The sequence below is a fragment of the Neoarius graeffei genome, chromosome 24, assembly GCF_027579695.1.
Source record: "Neoarius graeffei isolate fNeoGra1 chromosome 24, fNeoGra1.pri, whole genome shotgun sequence".
Lineage (NCBI taxonomy): Eukaryota > Metazoa > Chordata > Actinopteri > Siluriformes > Ariidae > Neoarius > Neoarius graeffei.
The window spans coordinates 57431805-57457612 of record NC_083592.1 but is presented as its reverse complement, the minus strand read 5'-3'; the positions used below and the strand labels follow the sequence as shown (position 1 = coordinate 57457612).

The window sequence follows — 25808 nt, the reverse complement described above, 5'->3', positions numbered from 1 at the left end:
CACTGTGTTCTCTCTCTATTGCATGCTGAGATGCTTTTCTGCTCACCACGGTTGTAAAGAGTGATTACAGTGCTCAGCATAAAGGAGTGCACCCCCTTTGAAAAGTAACATTTTAAACAATATCTCAGTGAACACAATTTCCAAAGTGTTGACAAAACAAAGTTTAATATAACATCTGTAACTTGTAACAGGAAAGTAAGGTTAATAATATAACTTAGAATACACATTTTTTTCAGTTTTACTCAAATTAGGGTGGTGCAAAAATGAGTACACCCCACAACAAAAACGACTACATCTAGTACTTTGTATGGCCTCCATGATTTTTAATGACAGCACCAAGTCTTCTAGGCATGGAATGAACAAGTTGGCGACATTTTACAACATCAATCTTTTCCCATTCTTCAACAACGACCTCTTTTAGTGACTGGATGCTGGATGGAGAGTGATGCTCAACTTGTCTCTTCAGAATTACCCAAAGAAAATAATTTCTTTACACCACAAAGGTGAAGGCTACAAGAAGATCAGCAAAGCTTTACTTATCAGTCAGAATACTGTAGCAAAAGTGGTACAAAAATTTAAGAAAAATGGAACTGCAACCATCTCACAGAGACGTCCAGGTCGTCCACGGAAGTTAACACCTCGACAGGAGCGTCTTCTGATGAGAAGGGTTGAAGAAAATCGGCATGCAAGTTCATTGTAGTTATCTAAAGAATTAGAAAGCCAAACTGGGGTGACTATTTCCCGTGACACAATACGGCGTACACTGCAGAGGAACGGCATGCATGGATGCCGTCCACGAAAGAAGCCTCTCCTAAAGCCCAGGCACAAAAAAGCCCGCCTAGAGTTTGCCAGGGCCCATGCTGACAAAGATGAAGACTACTGGGACTCTATACTCTGGAGTGATGAGACCAAGATAAATGTTTTTGGAACTGATGGCTTCAAAACTGTATGGCGTCGCAAAGGTGAGGAATACAAAGAAAAATGCCTGGTGCCTACAGTGAAACATGGTGGTGGCAGTGTCCTTATGTGGGGCTGCATGAGTGCTGCTGGTGTCGGGGAGCTGCATTTCATTGATGGCATCACGAATTCACAGACGTATTGCTCTAGACTGAAAGAAGATGCTACCATCACTCCGTGCCCTTGATCGTCGTGCACTTTTCCAACATGACTAAACACACATCTAAGGCCACTGTTGGATTTCTGAAGAACAGCGGTGAAAGTGATTCAGTGGCCAAGTATGTCTCCTGATCTGAACCCAATCAAACACCTATGGGGAATTCTGAAGAGACAAGTTGAGCATCGCTCTCCATCCAGCATCCAGTCACTAAGAGGTCGTTGTTGAAGAATGGAAAAAGATTGTTACAAAATGTTGCCAACTTGTTCATTCCATGCCTAGAAGACTTGGTGCTGTCATTAAAAATCATGGGGGCCATACAAAGTACTAGATGTAGTAGTTTTTGTTGTGGGGTGTAATCATTTTTGCACCACCCTAATTTGAGTAAAACTGAAAAATGTGTAATCTAAGTTATTAACCTTACTTTCCTGTTACAAGTTACAAATGTTATATTAAACTTTGTTTTGTCAACACTTTGGAAATTGTGTTCACTGAGATTGTTTAAAATGCTCCTTTTCAAAGGAGGTGTACTCCTTTACGCTGAGCACTGTATGTTACTATATCCTTCCTGGCCAAAAAGCTCGAACCACTTTGAATCTGTCCGTTTTCTTCTGACCCTCTCTCATCAACAAGGTTTGTTTCCACCCACAAAACTGTCGTTCAAGTCCATGCTTTTTGTTTTCCGCACCATTCTGTGTAAACTCTAGAGACTGTTGTGTGAAACCCCAGGAGGAGATTAGCAGTTTCTGAAATGCTCATCTGGCTCAAACCAACACCCATACCGCAGTGAAGGTCACATTTTACTGTGAGACACCCCCCCCCCCCGTTCTGATGTTTGAACATTGTGAACATGAACTGAAGCTCTTGATTTGTATCTGCATGATTTGATGCATCAAGGAATTGTCTGACTACAGAACAGCGGGTGTAGTTATTGGTCAAGTTTATCTGTATAGCGCTTTTAACAATAAACATTGTCACAAAGCAGTTTTAGAGAATTTTAATGACTTCAAACATGAGCTAATTTTATCCCTAATCTATCCCCAATGAGCAAGCCTGCGGCGACGATGGCAAGGAAAAACTCCCTCAGACGACATGAAGAAACCTCGAGAGGAACCAGACTCAAAAGGGAACCCATCCTCATTTGGGCAACAACAGACCGCATGACTATAACGTTAACAGTTTTAACATGAAGTCAGTTTCGTTGATGTTATAAACTCTTCACTGATGGAAACTTTGAGTGCAAAACTGTTCATGACAACTGCAGTCCTAAAGTTAGCAAGTCAACTGTAGTCCTCAGCCATAAAAGCATTACTGTAAGAGTCCAGAGCGTCCTCCAGATGTGACTTTCAACTGTCCACATGGGGCCGTCCTCCACAGGAGCGATGCGATGAGACTCCAACCAAATGTAGGGCATCAGGATGGATCAGGCAGGTCCGAGGAGCAGAAGAGGTTCAGCATCTTGATCTCAGGATTGACATGTAACTTATGCCGCTTTTCCACTGCCAACACGGCTGAGTCGGGCTGAGCCGTGCCGTGTTGAGTTGGGCTGAGTCGAGCTGAGTGGGGCTGTTGGAGTTGCATTTCGACTACAACCGCGCTGAACCGTGCTGGCTGGAAGTGGGTGGACACATTGGGTGGAGTTAGCGAAAGTGGGTGGACGTCACGTGATGTCGTTAGGCGGCGCAAACAGTGACATCAGTGTCCTTTTAAGCGGTAGTCTCACGACCCGGATAGTAAACAATAAACATGGAGGACATGGAGTCGTTAGTGTTGCTGGTCTTGGTGCTGTGGCTTGTCGTCACCGACAACGCCAACAGATACTGGCAAGAGCGTATAGATGAGGCGAGGCGCATAAGGCTTCAGAAATTCTCGTAATTCTTCTTCTTCCGGGTTTACGGTGTTTACAGATCCCAGCGTGCTCGCGGGGCGTGTGGGCATGTGAGGACACTCCTCCTCACCAATCAGTGCACAGGGGAGTGTCTCCTCACGCCCCTAGCCCCACTCGGCTCGGTTTGGCTCGCTTCAGCCTCACTGCAAAACTGTGCGAGTTTTGGGTGCTGAGTGAGGCTGAAGCAAGCTGCGTCGTGCTGCTCTGAGGTAGTCGAAACGCGAGCCGTGTCGGGCTGAAGTGAGCTGAAAAAGGGTAGTGGAAAAGGGCCATTAGAGGGACAGACGGGGGGGAAGAGAGAGAAAACACAGGTGGTTAGGTATGCCCAATATCACCTGAATAAGTAGGAGCAGTATACATATTGCACTGAGTACAAGCGGGGACTCCGGCAACTAACTATGACAGCATAACTAAAAGGGGAGAGCCAGAAGGTAACGCAGGCATGAGGGGCCCCGGGACATAAAGCAGCAGCCACTACACCGTCAACAAACTCGAGTGAGCAAGCGAGTGGGGACTGACAGCATCCATACATCCCAGTTTACCAAAACACTGTCTGAGGACCCTCCAGATCTACTCCTTTACCTCATAAACACCATTAACACAAGGCTTGACTAAACAGATCTGTTTTCAGCCGAGACTTAAACACTGAGACTGTGTCTGAATAGAATAGAATGCCTTTGTCACTATACACATGTACAATGAGATTAAAAGCAACTCCAATAACAGTGCAAACAACGTGTAGAGAGAGAGAAAAAGAGGGTGTAAGGGGGGTAAGGTAAGGTGCACAGTCCTGAGGTGTATGTGTTGTTTCGCATTATGGAGTGAGGTATTGCACATTTATAAATTATTGCACAGAGGAGAGTCACATTTAGAAAATAAAATATTACACATTATGAAGTACTGCAAGGTAAGGTACAGTAAGGTGCACAGTCCTGAGGTGTGTGTTGTGTGTAAGGTGCACAGTCCTGAGGTGTGTGTTGCATTTCACGTTATGGATTGAGGTATTGCACAGAGGGAATACTGTCTGATTCCCGAACACTACTTGGAAGGCTGTTCCATAACTGTGGGGCTTTGTAAGAAAAGGCTCCGCCCCCTGATGTAGCCTTCACTATACGAGGTACAGCAGATAGCCTGCACCTTTTGATCTAAGTAGGCGTGGCGGGTCATAGAGGAGCAGAAGTTCACTCAGGTACTGTGGTGCGAGACCATTCAGTGCTTTAAAGGTCAATAGTAGTATTTTATTTTATAAGGACTCTTGCTGCTGCATTTTGAACTAACTGGAGCTTGTTTATGCTCCTACTGGAACATCCAGACAGTAAGGCATTACAGTAATCCAACCTGGCGGGAACAAAAGCATGAACTCGTTTTTCTGCGTCATGTAGTGACATTAAATTTCTTATCTTAGCAATATTTCTGAGATGAAAGAAAGCTATCCGGGTAATGTTATCAATGTGAGTTTCGAATGAAAGACTGGGGTCAATAATCACTCCGAGGTCTTTTACTGCTGCACGTGAAGAAAGTTAGTTATTAGGGTATTCCTAATAAAGTGGCCGGTGAGTGTAACAAGTTTGTAAGTCGTAATGTCGTACCACCGTCCCTCCTTCCTGCTGGTCGGCGCTACTTCACTTTTTTCACGCTTTTGCTTAAATTCGAACCGCTCTCAGCCTTCAAGTCGTTTGCTCCGCCCCCTGCACATCAGTACCAGTCACTCCACTTCCTGTTGCTGTAAATGATCGGATCTTTTCCAGTCTGATTTGTTTGAAAGGCAGTTATCTTGCAGTTCTGGATTGTTGAGTCGTTATGGTAACGATGTAGGCGTGTGTACACAGAGTGAATCTGGAGGAGGTTTTAAACCGATGATTAGTTTGGTGTGTGTGTGTGTGTGTGTGTGTCATGTCAGTCATCAGTGCAGGTTGTAAAGTTGCAACAGTATTTTGTGTGAAGTTTTTCCAAATGAGCAACGCCAAGAAATTTGACTTGTCTGAACATGGCTTCTCTCTTCTTGATGTTTAATATAGTGTTCATGGATATTGATTCAGTACTGGTCCTAATCCCAGACAGAGAGGGCAGGTGATTTGTTCAGTTGATGGATGACTGATGTAAATGTCTAAGTGTGTGTGTGCACAGTCTAAACCCAGCAGTTTAATAATTAACAATTATTCACTGAAGGCAAAGTGAATATCAGTGATTTTTAGTAACGGAGACAAAATCAGTGTTCACTGAGCATGAGGTGGATAACGGTTTTAGTATAAATACACAGGCGATTTTTTTTTTTTTTTCAAAAAATCGTATTAAAACAATTTATTTCAAAGTTCAAAAGCAGAATGTAATTGTAATAACTTTGTGGCACAGACTTGTCACTTCTCTACATCACACAGAAAATACTTTTGTTTTGAAATCGATAAAATGAATCCCAATCTCATCTTCCCTTTGGATAGTTTTAGACCAAACTTCGGAGCATCTTTAGTGCTTTTCAGAACAGCGTTTTCTTTCATCATTTGTAATTCTTCCTCACTTACGGTGACGGAGCAATTGGCTGCCATTTTGCCGAGTCGTTCAAGGTGATTATCAAGAAATTAATAATCAGAATCGCTCGACCAGTCAGCACGCACGATTTCCTATAATCACCTGCAGATTTATACGAATGCTTCATAACAGCAGTGCAGCTGCAAATCACAGGTTTATATAAATGTGCTCATACTAACAAGTTATCGCAGGGCTTTTCAAAGTGTGGGACGTGCCTCCCCTAGGGGGCGCCAGAGTTCTTCGGGGGGGGGGCGCAGCGTGAGGAAAAATAAACCAGAATAAGTTACTATTGCGGACATTTAGCAAACTTCAGCTAGCCTTTACCAGAGACAAAATGGATGGATTTTTAGTACCTAAAGCTACAGTGAGTGAGGAGACAGAGTCTGGGCCAAGCAAAAAAAGAAGGAAGTATGACCACGATTATTTAAAGTTTGGATTTTCATGGACTGGATCTGAAGATGCTCCACTGCCACAGTGTGTTGTCTGCCAAGAGGTGCTCACTAACGATGCTATGAGATGTTTAAAATGTGTAAAACAAGATGTTTAAAAAAAAAAAAGCACATGTTTAAAATGTGTAAAGATGTTTTAAAAAAGCAGGTTTTTAAAATGTGTAAAAGTTTTCAAAGCACAGATGTTTAAATGTGTAAAAGGAAAAAAAATCATGTGTACAACAACCATTTTTTTTAAAATACGAATGGAACATTAAGTATAGCAACAACAAAAAATGAGGGGGGGCGCTGTTGTTTATTTGCTCTCTGAGGGGGGGCTGACTCTCCCACACTTTGAAAACCTTGGAGTTATTGTTTCTATCGTAACAGCGCATTCATAGGGACTTTAATATGTTACCAGTGTCGAACATTTTATGGAAGGAGTCTCCAGTGTCAGTGTTTTTGTAACCGGTAGAAGTAAAAGGTTTTTTTTTGTTTGTTTGTTTTTTTGGGGGGGAGAGAATGTTTGTTTATAGCTGCTATAACATAAGCAAGAACAGGAGCTTGTTTTCCAGAACATTAAACATAACTATAAATGGACAAAAAGTATGCAATGTTTCTTTAAGAAATTGTCCTCAGCATGAGACACTCATACTGAACATGAGGCACAATTTTTAACGAGGGGGCATTTTTTTTTTTTTTTCTTCGTTTCATGCAGCAAAATGAGGCTGTGAGTAAAGAAGGAAAGTACAAGTCATTTTCTTTTCTGCGCTCTCATGATTTTGTAGTGTTTCAGCAGGGAGTCAGTGAGAGCCTTCAGAAGATTGTTGCAGCGTGAATTCCTGGGGGTGGGATGTGTGCACTGTTTTTTATTATAGTGTGGGTTTTTTTTGCTTTTTTTTTGTGTGGGGGGGGATTCCTAAGCCCCTTAATACGCCTTCTTTCTCTTTTATTCTCTTTTTTTTTTTTTTTGGTCTTCCAGTAAGTGGAGGAAACTCTGCCAGACTGCTTTCAGGTGGTTACATAATCAGGCAGGATTTTTTTTGGGGGGGGCCTTTCCCTCCCAGTAGAAGAATGAGCTCAGTCACAGGAAGACGTTGTTTGCCAGCAGAAAAGAATCTCCATGTTTTCTGTCTTCTGCTCTTTCGTACACTCACTTCTGTCTTGTTTGTGGTCAAACTACTGATTCTTCATCCTGAATAATAATACAGGGTTCCCGCGGGGTTTTAAAAGGTAGTTAATTAAAATAGGCTAAATTATGGCCAGTAAAAGGTAGTAAACGTAATCTGACGTGGTAGTAAATTTTTTTTTTTGGACCCCCATCCAACTGGGCCTGTGTTTTTTCTAATTCGTTTAATTAACCTGCATGCCATAATATCCATAAATTACTATATTTGGGCGAATTTATTTTTATGTATCGAGGAGGACCGCAGTGAGGAGTTGGTGGTGCATGCGCATTGAATTCCAATAACGGTCGAATCCAGTATAAATTTATACCAGAGATTGTTTAGTACGAGACTGACTGACTTTGTTTATACGGCTCTAGTCGAATCTATCTGTTGACCCGACTGGCGACATCTGCGTGTGAATTAAACAATGGGGAAATGCAAATTTTCAGACCTCTGGCTGGAGGAACCTGATTTTAAAGACTGGCTAAAGGCGGTAGATGGCAATCGGCGAGAGGCGTTCATTGAAAAGTTGATCGAAGAAAAGGTCAAACAACTGAGACACATGTAATGCGTTGTGTGCGCGCCTGGTGCGTTGTGTGCGCGCCATTTGAGGCATCCAAAATGTGATGAGCAAATCTGTTGAACTGTTCAAATGATTAAGATTAACCCTCTAAAACACTGATCTCTGGGAGGAAGGTGTTGACTCTGCCCACGGGCCTTCACCACTACAGGACTGGTGCAAATGACTATCTTAAGCAAACTTGGCAATGTGTTGAGAGACTGCCAAAATAGGGCTTGGGTTATGTGTGTTTTGTATCTTTAGGGTGTGTGTCTTGTCTTTGTCATGCGTGTGTGCACCCATGTGTGTGTGCGCTTTGTGTGTGTGTGGGTTCGTGTTTGCCATTTGACCTGATCTAAATGTAATGAGTTGATGTACCTAAGCACATAAGATTTTTTGTGCAAATCTGTTCACCTGTTCAAAAGATTATTCCACAAACAAAAGGTTGGCCATCTTGAAAGTGTTGGCCGACAAAATGTAATCAGATCTTGTACCTAATGTGAAGTGTTGAGACACAAGGTTTAGTGCAAATCTGTGTACCCGTTAAGAGGTTATGGGCCACAGTTTCACAGTTCAATAAAATTATAACTTGTATGTGGAAGTTTTTCTTTTATGCAAATATGCATTACTCCATGTGTAGCCCTAGCAATGGGAGGTTCTATTATGCGTCCAAAGGGAAAGAGTTACACTACCTGTACGTTCAGATTTTCTTTCTATCTTGTCTCATCAATCCAACTCTTTGGGTAGAGTTGTCACTAACTTATATGTAGCACATTCACTTGGACTAACACACACACTCAAACATTACCTTGTTAAATTGTGAGAAAATGTCCAAATCCAAATTGTCGCTGTGGTAGTAAAAAAAATTGTGAAGGTAGTAAAAAGGTAGTAAATTCAACATAAAATATCTGTAGGAACCCTGTAATAATAATAATTCATATTTTCTGTGTCTGATTTTAATTTTGTATCTTGCAGGCTGTTCGTGTTACTAAACCCAACATTCCTGAGTCCATCCGCAGAAACTATGAGCTCATGTAAGTTTCTTGTGACGTCCAGCAAGCATGGACATCACTGCTTCCTCCCCCCCCCCCCCCCCCCCCCCTTTACCGCATGGTCTTATTTATAGAAGAGCTCCATACTTAAGAGCATCAACCTGATTTTGCAACTGTATAAATGACGTCTGTGTCCCACCACAGAGAACCCGATCATAAGTGCAAGGCGGCATATCTCATAAACACTTAACCACCAGACAGTGAAACGTGTATCTTTATTTCCATAAGAGTTTTTATCCAGTGCTTATTTTTAATCTGCACAGAAATGTAGTAGGGTAGGCAGCTGTGTGCACACCAACTCGGCTACTCTCTGGCCTCCAGTGGAATGCCGCAGCCCTACAGTTGGTGGAAAACTGAGTTGCCCTGCAGTATCCAGTTCACTTGGGTGGGTGACCTTTCCTCAGAGAAAATGTTGGGAAGCAGTCGCCATCGGCTTCATTCTGAAACATGCCGTCTGCAACCATCCACTGACCTGCTGCTGCAGACTTTGGGGTTTCTGTCAGGGACCTCACCCTTAGCCTTTGGTTCAGAAAACCTAACCGCAAGGCAGCGGTATCGGGTTTGATTACTTGGGGCGCCTGATACCCGCCCAAAGCCAGAGCCCCGTCAGCTGAAACAGCATACACCTCTGGAAAGTGGGGTTGACTAGCGAGGGGAAAGCTGTAAGTTGCGCTCACGTATTACTCCCCTTTTAAGAGAGACCCTTCACCTCGCCTTGTATGCCAAACGGGCTCCCCTCCAGTCATAGTCCGCAGTGATTGACGGCCAGAGAGATTGATTTTTAATCTGCTTTTTAGAAATAACACATTTACAGAAAACATTCATGACCACTTGATATAAAATGAATTATGTTTTTAGTCCACTTACTTGGACAGTTGACAGTTTGTGTCGGAAGTGTGATAGATGGATGTAATTGCAGGAGGAGTTTTTTATTGAAAACACGCTCACAAACGGATCCAAAATCAGAGTCTGAGTGAGGCACAGACAGGACATCAGAGGGAATACAATACTCAGTCCAAAAACACAAACGGGGTCAAAACCAGAAAGGGGACACAAAATACAAGGCTTTCGCAAACTGTTACTCTGAGTCCTTAAATAAATGTCTGCGCTGTGATTGAGCTCTAATCAGGAACAGGTGCAGGGAGATTAATGGTGCTGCCTGTGGATGTGGCAGATGAAATCAGATTTCAAGTTTGATATTTGATCGTAACTGTACAGTAATAACCATATAGTCAGTCAAACTCAGTTGCACCATGATAAATGTGCTGGTGTTTCTGATGCATGGCATGCAGTGATCAAAGAAAGGAACAAATATGTATCGTAACTGTGATATGTCTGTCACGAGACAATGCAGTGATTTATTGAGGTGAAAAACACGACACGATTCAATGGTTCAGTCATGGTGCTATATTCTATTCAGGGGAATTGTGTCCTTTGGAAATGTTTTGCTCATAAACTCATCAGGAGCTCCACTTTTAGGCGCTGACTAATTATACAGTGGTGCTTGAAAGTTTGTGAACCCTTTAGAATTTTCTATATTTCTGCATAAATATGACCTAAAACATAATCAGATTTTCACACAAGTCCTAAAAGTAGATAAAGAGAACCCAGTTAAACAAATGAGACAAAAATATTATACTTGGTCATTTATTTGTTGAGGAAAATGATCAAATATTACATATCTGTGAGTGGCAAAAGTATGTGAACCTCTAGGATTAGCAGTTAATTTGAAGGTGAAATTAGTCAGGTGTTTTCAATGGGATGACAATCAGGTGTGAGTGGGCACCCTGTTTTATTTAAAGAACAGGGATCTATCAAAGTCTGATCTTCACAACACTATTACCTCGCTATGTAATAGTCAGCGAGGTCACAAAGGACCCCAGGGTAACTTCTAAGCAACTGAAGGCCTCTCTCGCATTGGCTACTGTTAATGTTCATGAGTCCACCATCAGGAGAACACTGAACAACAATGGTGTGCATGGCAGGGTTGCAAGGAGAAAGCCACTGCTCTCCAAAAAGAACATTGCTGCTTGTCTGCAGTTTGCTAAAGATCATGTGGACAAGCCAGAAGGCTATTGGAAAAATGTTTTGTGGACGGATGAGACCAAAATAGAACTTTTTGGTTTAAATGAGAAGCGTTATGTTTGGAGAAAGGAAAACACTGCATTCCAGCATAAGAACCTTATCCCATCTGTGAAACATGGTGGTGGTAGTATCATGGTTTGAGCCTGTTTTGCTGCATCTGGGCCAGGACGGCTTGCCATCATTGATGGAACAATGAATTCTGAATTATACCAGTGAATTCTAAAGGAAAATGTCAGGACATCTGTCCATGAACTGAATCTCAAGAGAAGGTGGGTCATGCAGCAAGACAACGACCCTAAGCACACAAGTCGTTCTACCAAAGAATGGTTAAAGAAGAATAAAGTTAATGTTTTGGAATGGCCAAGTCAAAGTCCTGACCTTAATCCAATGGAAATGTTGTGGAAGGACCTGAAGCGAGCAGTTCATGTGAGGAAACCCACCAACATCCCAGAGTTGAAGCTGTTCTGTACGGAGGAACGGGCTAAAATTCCTCCAAGCCGGTGTGCAGGACTGATTAACAGTTACCGCAAACGTTTAGTTGCAGTTATTGCTGCACAAGGGGGTCACACCAGATACTGAAAGCAAAGGGTCACATACTTTTGCCACTCACAGATATGTAATATTGGATCATTTTCCTCAATAAATAAATGACCAAGTATAATATTTTGGTCTCATTTGTTTAACTGGGTTCTCTTTATCTACTTTTAGGACTTGTGTGAAAATCTGATGATGTTTTAGGTCATATTTATGCAGAAATATAGAAAATTCTAAAGGGTTCACAAACTTTCAAGCACCACTGTATCTATATTCCCACAGCACTGTTTATAGCTGTTGTAAGTGAGAACAGGAACTAACTGGTTTCAGAGATGTTCTATGATGATAAAATGTAACTATAAGCAGATAAATAAATAGTATGATGTAATAAATAGAAATTGTAATCGTTGGAAAATTTGCTGTGGTGTAAGAGGAATAAAACACTTCGGGGTGTGCTGTTATTGGAAAACAATCAACTTCCAGGAGATAATGGGTCACTCCGTCATCACGCCTCCCGATCATTGATTATTTTTCTGTAAGGGCATAATTTTTGTAAAATTAATTCCTTGCATATCATTGAATTGGCTTTAAGGCAAATTGGACTATCCTTGACTTGCAAGTGACGTCAAAGCAAAATGGAAACCTGGATGTCGGCGATGTTGATGGATATACAAATGCGAGGTCAAATGACATTCTATACAAAACAGCTGCGTGTGCGCAACTCCCCCCCCCCCCCCCCCCCCCCCCCCCACTGCTTTAAGCATTCTTTTAGCTATGCCAGGGGTTCTCAAATATTTGCGATCTGGGCCCCCCTAACTGTAGTAAGTGTACTTTGAGGGCCCCCCCCCCTCCCCCCCCCCCCCCCCCCCCAAAAATAGCAAGTGATTACTGTTTTTTTTTTTTTTTTTTTTAAATAGTGTATTAGTGTTAGACAACACAGTCTGAGACTGAAAATGTTCAATTTTGCCCTATATCCTTTTAAAAGTTTCTGGATCACATCCAAAATTTAAGTTCTTCATTGGGCCAAGATGCACATCTAGTAAACTTTTTTTTTTTTTTTTTTAATCAATGTGATACATGAGCCTGCTTTGTTTGGCAGAGTTCTCGAATTCTTGGCTCAATTTTAGTTAAACACAGCCTCAGGTCCTCCTTAATCTGTGTGCGATTGCAGTACTTAGTGCGGTCAGTTTTAAGAAGCCTACCTCACACAAGTATGTTGACATGAAAGGTAGGAGAGTTTTTAAGGCAGCGTCACAGAGGTGTGTGTGTGTGTGTGCGCGCTCCTGCATCAGTGTTACCCAGAAGGACGCAAGAGAACAGGTGCAAAAAAAAGTGCTTCAGCCTGTTGTCACGCTTCAGCTCAATAAGCTGCTCTCGCATTTGCAGTGACAAATCGTTTGCGGTGCAAACAAATGGGTCCCGAACCCATGAAAATGCCCAGCAGTCCTCCTTGAAATAAGAAACTAACTGCTGCTTAAGCCCAGACGGGTGATCTGCAGCTGATTGAAAAATAGAGAAACCACTGCCGCGTGCCTCAGCGATGAAGTCTGCGAGGCTGGGGAACGTCACAGTTTCCAGTAATTGTGGTGATGCCAGAGGGCAAGTTTTTGGATGAATGCATCCACTTTGTCAGCAAGGACCAACACATTGGAATCTCGGCCTTGCAAAGACCGATTCAAGCTTTTCAGTCGGTCAACTATGTCGACCAAATACAACAAGGAAGGGAATCATGGAGGTGTTTGGCCAGTTCTGAATTGCTTTTAGTCAAAAACAACTTCACCACCTCTTCTCGTAGCTCATACAAGCACTATAACACACTCCCTCTGGGAAGTCAGTGAACCTCTGTGTGCAAGAGCAGCTGTTCATGCCCAGAACCCATTTTCTGACAGAGGACCCCAAATAAACGCGACTTAATGTAACTGATCATCTGAACTGCCTGTTGAAGCACAGACTGGAAGAGCGTCGGGGTTTTTTTTTTTTTTTTAAGTTGCAAGTGCCTCGTGATGATCATGTAATTTTGCTCCGCTAAAATGAGCAATCTACAAACCGTGCTTAATGTAATTAAGTTAAAATATAATCAACTGTGATACGGTGTTGGACCTTACAATTTTTAATCGAAGAAAAAGTGGAGGAAAGGGAGAAAAAAGTAGGAGAAGGATTAAAGAGAGGAGAAATGGTAGGTTGATGAGTAGGAAAGAGAGATGGTAAGATTGGATTTAAATGGAGTTTTAAAGTGAGAAAAGAGGGCTGAAATAGTCTTTTTAAGAGTCATGAAAGTGTTCCGGATTTTCCCAGAATTCCGGATTTTTAGATTTTCCTCCGGATTTTTTCCGCTAATGACCCGGAAATCCGGATATTTGACACAACTCTTGAAAATCTCCAGTTTTCCGAATGGAGAGAGATTTATTTTTCGGATTTTTCGCGTTCCTAGACGCGGCGTAATACTTCGCATCGTCCTTGCATGGGCGCGGTCCTTAAATAGCCCAAACATAGTTCACTGATTTAAAGACGGGTGTTTTCTTAACGGCGCGCATGCCGGAGCTCGTTAGGCGCGCACGCCTTCAGGTGCACGTGCTAAGGCGCGCAGGACTGACACCGTTCTGCGCAAGCGCAACACAATCGCACTAGAAAGCATGTTCAAGCTGCCAGTGTAGCTGCAGTCTTTTTTAGTTGCGAATTATGAGTATTTTCTCTTGTTAATAACTCGCCGTGTCAAAACAAGCAAAACTTTCCTCCTCCTTTCGACGTGATGTATATAAAAATCAGTGCCTTGCGGAAGTATTCATACCCTTTGAACTTTTTCACATTTTTCCACCTTACAACCATGAACTTATAAAATCTCAATAAAAAACTTGTGATAGACCAACACAGAGTAGCACATAATTGTGAAGTGAAACGAAAATGATAAATGGTCTTCAAAATTTTAAACAAATAAAAATCTGAAAAACGTGGTGTGCATTAGTATTCAGCCCCCTGTACTCTGATACCTCTAAATACAATCCAGTGCAATCAATTGCCTTCAGAAGTCATCTAATTAGTTAATAGAGTCCTACTGTGTGTGATTTACTCTCAGCATAAATACACTTGTTCTGTGAAGGCCTCAGTGGTTTGTTAGAGAACACTGAAGAACAAACAGCATCATGAAGACCAAAGAACTCACCAGACAGGTCAGGGATAAAGTTCTGGAGAAGTTTAAAGCAGGGTTAGGTTATAAAAAAATATCCCAAGCTCTGAACATCTCAAGAAGCACTGTTCAATCCATCATTCAAAAATGGAAAAAGTATGGCACAACTGCAAACCTACCAAGACATGGCCGTCCACCTAAACTGACAGAGCGAGCAAGGAGAGCACTGGTCAGAGAAGCAGCCAAGAGGCCCATGATCACTCTGGAGGAGCTGCAGAAATCCACAGCTCAGGTGGGAGAATCTGTGCACAGGACAACTATAAGTCGTACACTCCACAAATCTGGCCTTTTTGGAAGAGTGGCAAGAAGAAAGCCATTGTTGAAAGACAGGCATAAGAAGCCATGTAGGGGACACAGCAAACATGTGGAAGAAGGTGCTTTGGTCAGATGAGACCAAAGTTGAACTTTTTGGCCTAAATGCAAAGCGCTATGTGTGGCGGAAAACTAACACTGCTCATCACCCTGCACACACCATCCCCACTGTGAAACATGGTGGTGGCAGCATCATGCTATGGGGATGCTTTTCTTCAGCAGGGACAGGGAAGCTGGTCAGAGTTGATGGGAAGCTGGATGGAGCTAAATACAGGGCAATCCTGGAAGAAAACCTGTTGGAGGCTGCAAAAGACTTGAGACTGGGAAGGAGATTCACCTTCCAGCAAGACAATGACCCTAAACATACAGCCAGAGCTACAATGGAATGGTTTAGATCAAAGAATATTCATGTGTTAGAATGGCCCAGTCAAAGTCCAGACCTAAATCCCATTGAGCATCTGTGGCAAGACTTGAAATTGCTGTTCACAGACGCTCTCCATCCAATCTGGCTGAGCTTGAGCTATTTTTCAAAGAAGAATGGGCAAACATTTCAGTGTCTAGATGTGCAAAGCTGGTAGAGACATACCACAAAAGACTTGCAGCTGTAATTGCAGCAAAAGGTGGCTCTACAAAGTATTGACGCAGGGGGGCTGAATACTAATGCACACCACATTTTTCAGATTTTTATTTGTTTAAAATTTTGAAGACCATTTATCATTTTCGTTTCACTTCAGTTATGTGCTACTCTGTGTTGGTCTATCACATAAAATCTCAATAAAAAACTTAAGTTCGTGGTTGTAAGGTGGAAAAATGTGCAAAAGTTCAAGGGGTATGAATACTTTTTTTTTTGTCCCCCCCCCCCCCCCCAAAATCAAAGTTGCATTATGTGGTTTCGAAGCCAAGTTTCAGTGCCGTTTCTAGAACACATCATCAAGAATACGTGGAAGAAACAGCAGTAATGGAAGAGCCGGTTTCTAAGCTGCCTAAAACTAGCAATGGGAATTTTTTGTTACATAATGCACTCAGGCTGCCAGTCAGTGTGTGACACACCCACACACACCCTACGCCCCTGATTTATATGAGAAATTTGGTGTTCATTGGTGTGTTTAAATTTACAGACAATACGAACTAATGTAAACAATTGACTTCAACTCGCATAAATCTGAATTGGAAATGTTTAGTTCACTTTAGCTTCTGCAAACGCACAACTCTACTAAAAGATTGATAAACGAGGCTCAACGTCCCCAACATTGAAACCTGAAAGCTTTAGAAACTCTAACAGACCTTTCCTGTTTAACAGCACTGTTTGGGGATTTTGCTGAGTTTATCTTCAACTGTCTGATTTTTTTTTTTTTCAAAGTACTGAACTGTGTAGCAGGAAAATCACCACGTTTTCTAAATGCACTCCTGAAAATTACTTGTTAACTAGGGGAATTAAATTTGATATTTTTGACATGTTAATCATTAATGTACATGAAAGAAAAAGGCTTAAAAGTTATAACTTGTTTTAGTGAAAATAAGTACTAAAATGCATGAGAATGCAGGGTTTTGCGTGTTATGTTATTAAAATATTTTCGGGGGATGTCCCCCCCCACCAAATCTTAGTTTGACTTTCAGGGTTTTTTTCTTTGCTCCACTTTCATCTCTACCTTAGACTTTGTTTAAATTATTTCTGCAATAGCAGTGCTGGAAGGCTAGCTATATATGCAAGGATATAGCCTTTTAAAAAGGCTGTTGGTAAAAGGTAATTGAAAAGCTAATAGTAGGCGATATGAAAGCTGCAGTGTTACGAGCCTGCCTCGATTGCACAGTTGTTTCTCTGATGTCTGTGATCTCTTATGCACTTGAGGTGTGTCTATAAAAGTTCCTTGCTGAGATTCAAATAACTCCTCTCTCCATTTTCATTGGTTGGACTGAAGACGAAGATATTTATTTGTTGGTGCAACTGTAAACCAGCCCCTGGCATTTGCCACTGAGTGATCTGTGACCACACGCCCCACTCACCGAGTGTCCATGCCCCCCAATTTGAGAACCACTGAGCTATGCCATATCTTTGTCCTGTATATGGTTGTGGTCACAACAGTACTTGTGACCATGGCACGTTTCTATTTTTTTTTAGAATTTCATCCATGATTCGGAAAGAGGGCAAGGAAACTCTGAGGCTTAGTACGGCGAGGAGATCAGGACACTTCATCCATTGACAATTTCGTCCGATACTTAAGACATTCCGCCCAAAGCTTTTTTTCATGCACACTATCAATCTATTTTATATTTCAGGCATTCCGGTGTTTGCGAACGAAAGCCCCGTGAGGGCGCTGCTCAGCGCCTAAAGATTTAATGTGATCCAGCCGCCTTTTAAAAATGAATAACTCGGCCAGGGGAGCTCACGGCGAAGCCAAATTTTACAGGCACCTCCCTCTAAGCCTCCTCCTTGGAAAGGGCATGGTCTCGGGTCAGTAGGTCCGCACCTCAGCCCAGGATTCGCGAACGAAGCCCCGCGAGAGCGCAGCTTGGCACCTAACGATTTAATGTGATCCATACTCGGGCACTCCTTTGCTTTACAAAAATGTGTCTCGCTTCGGTTAAATTTCATTGAGAATTCCTCCTCTTTCTGAACAAATAAATACCTGAAATATAAAATAATTGATAGTGCGTCTGAAAAAGGTTTTGGACAAAATGACCTGTATTCGTACTCGATGGTCGGTAGAAGTGTCTTATCTTCAGAAAAGTGACTTTAAAAAAAAAGAAATCTGTCAAAACCACACCTCTATCTTCGCTTGACAATTCAAATTGTGGTAATACTGAGAATTTAGCATTGTTTACAGACGACACGCTTTCAGTGGCTGCCATCATGGTTGCTTTGTGAATCCACCATCATGGTGGACGCTCATGATGTAGCACGTTTTGGTCACGTGGTTGCAAGTCATCTATACCACTGTGGAGCAGGGAGGGCTGTATTATTCATTTTATTTAATCCACAAAAATCGTGTGTGTGTGTCAGGGAAACGGAGAGAACCAAGCTGCTGATCGCCGCACAGACACAGAAGGTGGTGGAGAAGGAGGCGGAGACTGAGAGGAAACGAGCTGTGATTGGTGAGCAGAGCTGTCACTCAGAGTGGTTTATTTATGATGATATGCATAACTTTTTTTTTTTTTGGTGTGGGTGTGTTTTTTAGAGGCAGAAAAGATCGCTCAGGTGGCCGAAATCAAATTTGGACAGAAGGTGATGGAGAAGAAGACTGAGAAAAAGATCTCCGAGATCGAGGGTACGTAGCGAGTCACTTTTATAGAATAAAACCCTCTGTGTGGTGCAGTTACAGTAAAATAATCAACGGCAGGCTGGTGTGATGAAGCGGAGTTCTTGTTACCACAACCAGGTTGATTTAGTTTCCTATCACAGCGCTTCCTGAAGTGCTTTATTCCTCTTCCGCCACAGCAGTTCACCAACCATTACAATTTTAATTCATTAATGAACAGAGTATCATGCTTGATCAGTTTATAGTGACCGGTCACTCGCGTTATAGCAGCTATAAACACTCGTTCCCTCACAACCTTTTTTTTCCCTTTTGAAGTTAACAAGACAAAAAGAAAACCACAGCTTATGTTAGAGAGAAATCATGAAGCGTAAACTGTCCTGAAGATACCAGAAAGCTTCACGACAGCTTTACCGCTGATGCTGGAGACTCCTTCAGTAAACATTAAATAAATGTTAATTAAAAAATTAGTTTAGTTAGCGGTGCGTCTGCCATACAAGTCACTCTGAGTGAGCTGTTCGTATAGAAATAACATATTAGAAAGAGCGCGTTAATGTAAACCTGCAAATGAATCAACACCACCTGACCAATCAGAATGGAGAATTCATAACGATGTGGTATAAAGACATTTATATGATATGGTTAATGAAGGAGGTTTACCTTTATATTAACACACTTATGAAGCAGCGTTAGGAAGCAATGTTACTTTTATGATGTTTATCAGAACCACGTATTCCGGGTTTTATTTGTGTATATACATTTTTATTCTATCCACATTCACTGGATATAAGCAATCGCACGCTCTGATTGGCTACTCTACTACTAGGATATCTTACAAAGCCACTGTGGGTACAAAGCATTGTCACTCATCTCATTATCTGTAGCCGCTTTATCCTTCTACAGGGTCGCAGGCGAGCTGGAGCCTATCCCAGCTGACTACGGGTGAAAGGCGGGGTTCACCCTGGACAAGTCGCCAGGTCATCACAGGGCTGACACATAGACACAGACAACCATTCACACTCACATTCACACCTACGCTCAATTTAGAGTCACCAGTTAACCTAACCTGCATGTCTTTGGACTGTGGGGGAAACCGGAGCACCCGGAGGAAACCCACGCGGACACGGGGAGAACATGCAAACTCCACACAGAAAGGCCCTCGCCGGCCCCGGGGCTCGAACCCAGGACCTTCTTGCTGTGAGGCGACAGCGCTAACCACTACACCACCGTGCCGCCAGCATTGTGACTTTCCCAGAAAAAACAAAACAAACCCATAATGTTTTCCCACTGTTTCCCAGAGTTACTGAAAATAGCGAATCCGGGAAAAGGCTGAAACCGGAAGTTTTGAGCTCCTCTGCATAAATAAACACGTGCATGGCCTGAAGATATTAATAAACACAAGTGTGCTGATGTTTAAAAGAATTGAGTTTATGGATTTTTCATTTTGCTCTCTGACTGAAATGTAAATGTTTCACTTGGAGCCCTTGTGCTCGTTGTGTGGTTGTGTGGCTTAACTGTGTTCAAGATGTTGAATTTATTCCATTCAGCTGTCCCCCATTGGGTTCCTTAGTAACTGGGCCTTTACAAAAAAAGGGGCTTTTTGGAGGAAACGAGGACTAATAGAGAGAGCTGCTTATTTGGACTTCGTCCCTGTCATCCAGATTCTTTTCCCGGAATTTTCCCTCTTCTCAGTGTCTGGCAGGATGCTCCGTCAGCCATGGGCACAATTAGCCACTGTGTGCTCTTTACTCAGAGGGTGCACAGAGCCCTGCTTATCAGGCTCTGCCCACAAGAAAGAGCATAATCACGTCCTACTTCCAGCACAATGTTTCATTTAGGAGTCCTTCAGTAGTAAGGCTGGACAATGTTTATATAATATCAGTGTCATGAGAAAGGGATCTTTTTCTCTGAGGACACTGGATTTATCTTTTTATTATAATTTTAACTGACTAAAAGCACTAGATACGTGTGTGTATATTTATTTGTGTGATGTGATGTATACAGTGGGGCAAAAAAGTATTTAGTCAGTCACCAATTGTGCAAGTTCTCCCACTTAAAAAGATGAGAGAGGCCTGTAATTTTCATCATAGGTACACTTCAACTATGAGAGACAGAATGAGAAAAAAAAATCCAGAAAATCACATTGTCTGTCTGATTTTTAAAGAATTTATTTGCAAATTATGGTGGAAAATAAGTATTTGGTCAATAACAAAAGTTCATCTCAATACTTTATATACCCTTTGTTGGCAATGACAGAGGTCAAACGTTTTCTGTAAGTCTTCACAAGGTTTTCACACACTGTTGCTGGTATTTTGGCCCATTCCTCCATGCAGATCTCCTCTAGAGCAGTGATGTTTTGGGGCTGTCGCTGGGCAACACGGACTTTCAACTCCCTCCAAAGATTTTCTGTGGGGTTGAGATCTGGAGACTGGCTAGGCCACTCCAGGACCTTGAAATGCTTCTTACGAAGCCACTCCTTCGTTGCCCGGGTGGTGTGTTTGGGATCATTGTCATGCTGAAAGACCCAGCCACGTTTCATCTTCAATGCCCTTGCTGATGGAAGGAGGTTTTCACTCAAAATCTCACGATACATGGCCCCATTCATTCTTTCCTTTACACGGATCAGTCGTCCTGGTCCCTTTGCAGAAAAACAGCCCCAAAGCATGATGTTTCCACCCCCATGCTTCACAGTAGGTATGGTGTTCTTTGGATGCAACTCAGCATTCTTTCTCCTCCAAACACAAGTTGAGTTTTTACCAAAAAGTTCTATTTTGGTTTCATCTGACCATATGACATTCTCCCAATCCTCTTCTGGATCATCCAAATGCTCTCTAGCAAACTTCAGACGGGCCTGGACATGTACTGGCTTAAGCAGGGGGACACGTCTGGCACTGCAGGATTTGAGTCCCTGGCGGCGTAGTGTTACTGATGGTAGCCTTTGTTACTTTGGTCCCAGCTCTCTGCAGGTCATTCACTAGGTCCCCCCGTGTGGTTCTGGGATTTTTGCTCACCGTTCTTGTGATCATTTTGACCCCACGGGGTGAGATCTTGCGTGGAGCCCCAGATCGAGGGAGATTATCAGTGGTCTTGTATGTCTTCCATTTTCTAATAATTGCTCCCACAGTTGATTTCTTCACACCAAGCTGCTTACCTATTGCAGATTCAGTCTTCCCAGCCTGGTGCAGGTCTACAATTTTGTTTCTGGTGTCCTTTGACAGCTCTTTGGTCTTGGCCATAGTGGAGTTTGGAGTGTGACTGTTTGAGGTTGTGGACAGGTGTCTTTTATACTGATAACGACTTCAAACAGGTGCCATTTAATACAGGTAACGAGTGGAGGGCAGAGGAGCCTCTTAAAGAAGAAATTACAGGTCTGTGAGAGCCAGAAATCCTGCTTGTTTGTAGGTGACCAAATACTTATTTTACTGAGGAATTTACCAATTAATTCATTAAAAATCCTACAATGTGATTTCCTGGATTCTTTCCCCCCATTCTGTCTCTCATAGTTGAAGTGTACCTGTGATGAAAATTACAGGCCTCTCTCATCTTTTTAAGTGAGAGAACTTGCACAATTGGTGGCTGACTAAATACTTTTTTGCCCCACTGTATGTAGACACTAGGGATGCAACAATACTCGGTTTAAACCCGTACGGTACGCCCTACACAGTTCAATACGCCTTTTAACCGCGGTTCTTTTTATTACTATTATTAATATTTTTGCATTAGAATGTGTCTCACTCCGTGTGCTTGCTTCAGCATAACAAGCTACTCACAGCAGAGAACCCCTCCCTGCTACAATTAATAGCCAATCATAGGATTATCCTGTCCCCTCTGCTGTGATACTGAGCTAAGCCAAAAGTTTGCTACGGCGAGAAACTCGGTCATGGCGACCGCTGACGAGAGGAAGAGTTATGAAGATGCTCCGGCTTCACACACATCTGCGGTGTGGAAACATTTCAGATTTGCAGCTGACTATAATGAGGACAGAGTGAAAACGGTAAACAGAAGTAAGACTGTCTGCAAGCATTGTTTGACCCACCTTCCATACTCCGCGGGAAAAGCGTCTAACATGGCTAGTCACCTCAGACGCCACCACCCCAATATATCTCTTTCTGGAAGCAGATCATTCGAGCAGGTAACCCCAATAAAAAACGGCAGTCTCTCTCAAATGCCTTTCAACAAAAGTATAGCAGCAGCTCAGAAAAACACAAACACACAAGCCACGCGGTTGGCGTAAAGATCTGCAGCCGTTTTCTTCCGTTGGAGGCGTGGGATTTCGGTACCTGATAAACTGTTGATTCACGTTACACGCTGCCCTCCCGCACGCATTTCACCAACACTATAATGCCTGGCCTTTATGAAACAGCGTGCAAATGTATTGAGCAAGACTTGGCTAATACACAAAGCCTCGCGCTGACCACCGATAGCTGGACATCTCGGGCAACAGAGAGTTACCTCACCGTTACCGTGCATTATATCTCGGACTGGGAACTGAAGAGCGCCGGACTGCAAACTCGTCCTCTTTATGAAAGCCATACTAGCGCGCACTTGGCAGATGAACTAAAAAATACTGTGACTGAGTGGAAGTTAGAAAGGCCTAATATGACCATTCCAGTGACCACAGAGAACACAGCCAATATTGTAAATGCTGTTCATGAGATGGCTGGACTGAGACCACAAATTGGCTGCTTTGCTCACGTTGTAAACCTCGCAGCTAAGAAGGCAGTGTCAATCAACAGTGTGTCCCGCCTCCTCGGGAAGATAAGAAAAGTTGAGGTTTTTTTCACAAAAGCACCACAGCCCACATGGACTGACTGTAAAACAAGAGATGTTAAATCTGCCAAACCACAAATTAATCCAAGATGTCACGACTAGATGGAATACAACACATGTTGGAAAGATATGTTGAACAGCAGGCTGCCATCTACTCTGCTTTGTTGGACAAAGATCTGAAGTCCAACAAGAACATGGCACTGAGTGATGAGGAGCAAGGACTGGCAGAACAACTCATTAAACTCCTGAAACCACTGAAAACAGTGACAACACTTATGAGCAGTGAAACCACCCCCACCTCCTCAATGATTCTCCCTCTGAAGGAACTGAGACCCTGTCCACATGGCAACGGATTCAGGTGAATCCAATAAAATTTATCGTTTCGGCCTGGCGTCCACACGGCACCGGCGTTTTGGGTGCCCCAAAATGATATTTTTTGAGAACGGGTTCCAGAGTGAAAAAATCTGGCAACGGCGCCGTTGCGAAGTCGTCTGGATGAGTAGAACGGATTTGTTTATGATGTCACAACCACATGACTAGAACAAGCAGCACTCATTCATGCCGGGTAGAAGAAGGGGTTTATGCGCATGCGTCCTACTTCTATTGTTCTGGTGTCTCTGATGGGACCGTCTTACAGTGCACGTAGAGGTGTGGCATGTGTATTGCATCGTTTTCAGCAAGCGTTGCATTGTTGCCATATGTACCTGATATTTTACTGATCCGTTGCCCATGTGGACGCGGTTTTTTTTTTTTTTTTTAAATTTACCCGCTTAAAAAAAAAAAAAATCTCGTTGTCGTGTGGATGTAGCCTTAATTCTCAAAGCTATGGTACAGGAAGAAGAAGATGGTCCAACAATCAAAGAGGCCAAAGCAGCAATAGCACAGGACTTGGGGAAGAGATTAAGTCATTATAAATAACCGCGCCGCCGCCTCCTCTGCCAGTTAGACGAGGCTGGTGTATATAACTGTATCCAGGAGGACTCGCTTCATTTAATGCTATATATTCATTTGGCTTAATCCATGTTTCAGTTAAACAAAGTACATTAAACTCCTGATCAGTAATGAGTTCGTTAACCATTAGCGCTTTAGATGTAAGAGATCTAATATTTAATAGCCCCACCTTTAGATCAAAGGTGTTGTCAGCAGCTGTACAGTCAGTATGATCTAATTTTATATTGATTTAGGTTACTGGAACAAACTGAGTATTTCTACTTTTTTGTTGAGCTCCGGGAACAGACACAGTCTCAATGTAGTGGGCCCTGAGTGACGACTCTGTGCAGCTAGCAGGCAGTCGGTTTAGCCTGTTCGTCTGCTCCCTGGCCTTGGCTCTGGATTGTCAGAAATTCAGTAGGCCTGTTCTGAGACTATGACCTATGCTGCAAGAAATGAGAGCAGCACCTTCCCGAGTGGGATGGATACCGTCCCGCCCTAACAGGCCAGCAGTGCCTTCAAAATTAGCCCAATTATCTATAAAGCCCACACTGTTTTCAGAGCACCACCTGGACAGCCAGCAGTTCAGCAACCATAACCTGCTGTAAGCTACATCGCCACGCCACATTGGGATGGGGCCAGAGCATACTACAGCATCTGACATCGCCTTCGCTAATTTAAACACCTCTACAAAGTTACTCTTAGTAACCTCAGACTAACAAAGGCGTATATCATTAGCTCCTACGTGGATAACTATCTTTGAGAACCTGTGCTTGCCTAGGATCCTAAGATTACTTGCTATGTCTAGCGCCCTGGCTCCCAGTATACACTTGACTGAAGCTGCTGGTGCCTCCAAAGGCCTAGCTAATTTCACGTGCCGTATGATAGTCCCCTATAACCAGAGCTCTTTCAGGTTTCTCAACGGGTGCATCACTGAGGAGGGCAAACCCATTCAACACGTGAAGCGGAGAGGAGTGGTGCTTCCGTGGGCGAGCCTCAGTGGTAGCTTTGGCTCTACGCTTATGCCGCAGAGTTGTCACCCATTCGCCCCACTGTGAGGGCTCTAATGCCGGAGTTGGGGGAATTGTTAACTCCACCTAGGGCATCCAGACTTTCCCCTGCAGAAACTACACTGTTCTCATTCTCGCTAGCCTTCTCTCGAGTCTGGATACGCACTTCTAAAACTGTAATCTTCTCTGTCAGAGAGCTAACTAATCACTTATCACAAAGCTATCGCTAGCGACAGAGGAAGAATGACTAAACATCCTGCACTAAGCACACTGAACAAGCTGAAGGTGTGTCATGATGAAAGGATTCACGTACATTAATCAAGGATCTGTTGATATTAAAGCAGATCTGATGTGGATGGCCTCCACTTGTGGTCTTTATGCAGGAGGAGGAAAAAAGAGCTTCCGGTTTTGGCGTTCTTCTGAAAAAAAAATTATTAAAATGTGGGAAAAGGAAGGTGAAAAATAAAATTTAAAAAAAAAAAGGAAAGTATACTGGAAAATTATTTGTAGAGAAAATAAAGATTAGTGATTTAATGCCAACACTCGTGGGGAAAAAAAAGACTTGTCGCAAACAACTTGGAAGCCAGGAAGTACGTCGCACAGAATGCGCATGTGCCAACTCTCTCACACTCACTCACCATCCATCTCAAATAGTTTCTAGATTAGAGACCTGTTGGAGCTGAATTTCTTTTTCTCTCTCTAGATGGTGCATTTCTCGCTCGGCAGAAAGCTAAAGCAGATGCTGAGTTCTACACGGCTCAGAGAGCAGCTGAAGCTAATAAGGTGAGCGAACGGTCATGTGTTCCCTAAAAACATTCAGTAAATCAGCCTGGATTTCCTCCCCCTCTTATATTTTGTCTTTTGATTTAATGTCTGTCACTTGTTCCTCAGGCTCTTTCATTTCGTTCTCTTACAGCCTGTTTATTTAATTTCTCTCCTGCAGCATCTTAACATTCACAGTTTTACTGAGTTAAAAGGTTTCTGAATGGACTT

At 42.8% G+C, this 25808-nt stretch overlaps 1 protein-coding gene across 3 annotated transcripts in view; it reads left to right on the top strand.

Moving 5' to 3' along the window:
* Positions 1–25808, top strand: part of erlin2 (ER lipid raft associated 2) — a 63670-nt gene that overhangs the window by 25305 nt on the left and 12557 nt on the right. For all 3 annotated transcript variants that reach the window (XR_009651458.1, XM_060907522.1, XM_060907521.1), the window contains exons 8-11: positions 8660–8718; positions 17853–17944; positions 18028–18117; positions 25519–25598. Coding sequence is in view for 2 of the 3 variants with exons in the window: in XM_060907522.1 (XP_060763505.1) it covers positions 8660–8718; positions 17853–17944; positions 18028–18117; positions 25519–25598 (321 nt within the window). In the remaining variant the exon portion in view is untranslated. The remainder of the gene's footprint in view (positions 1–8659; positions 8719–17852; positions 17945–18027; positions 18118–25518; positions 25599–25808) is intronic.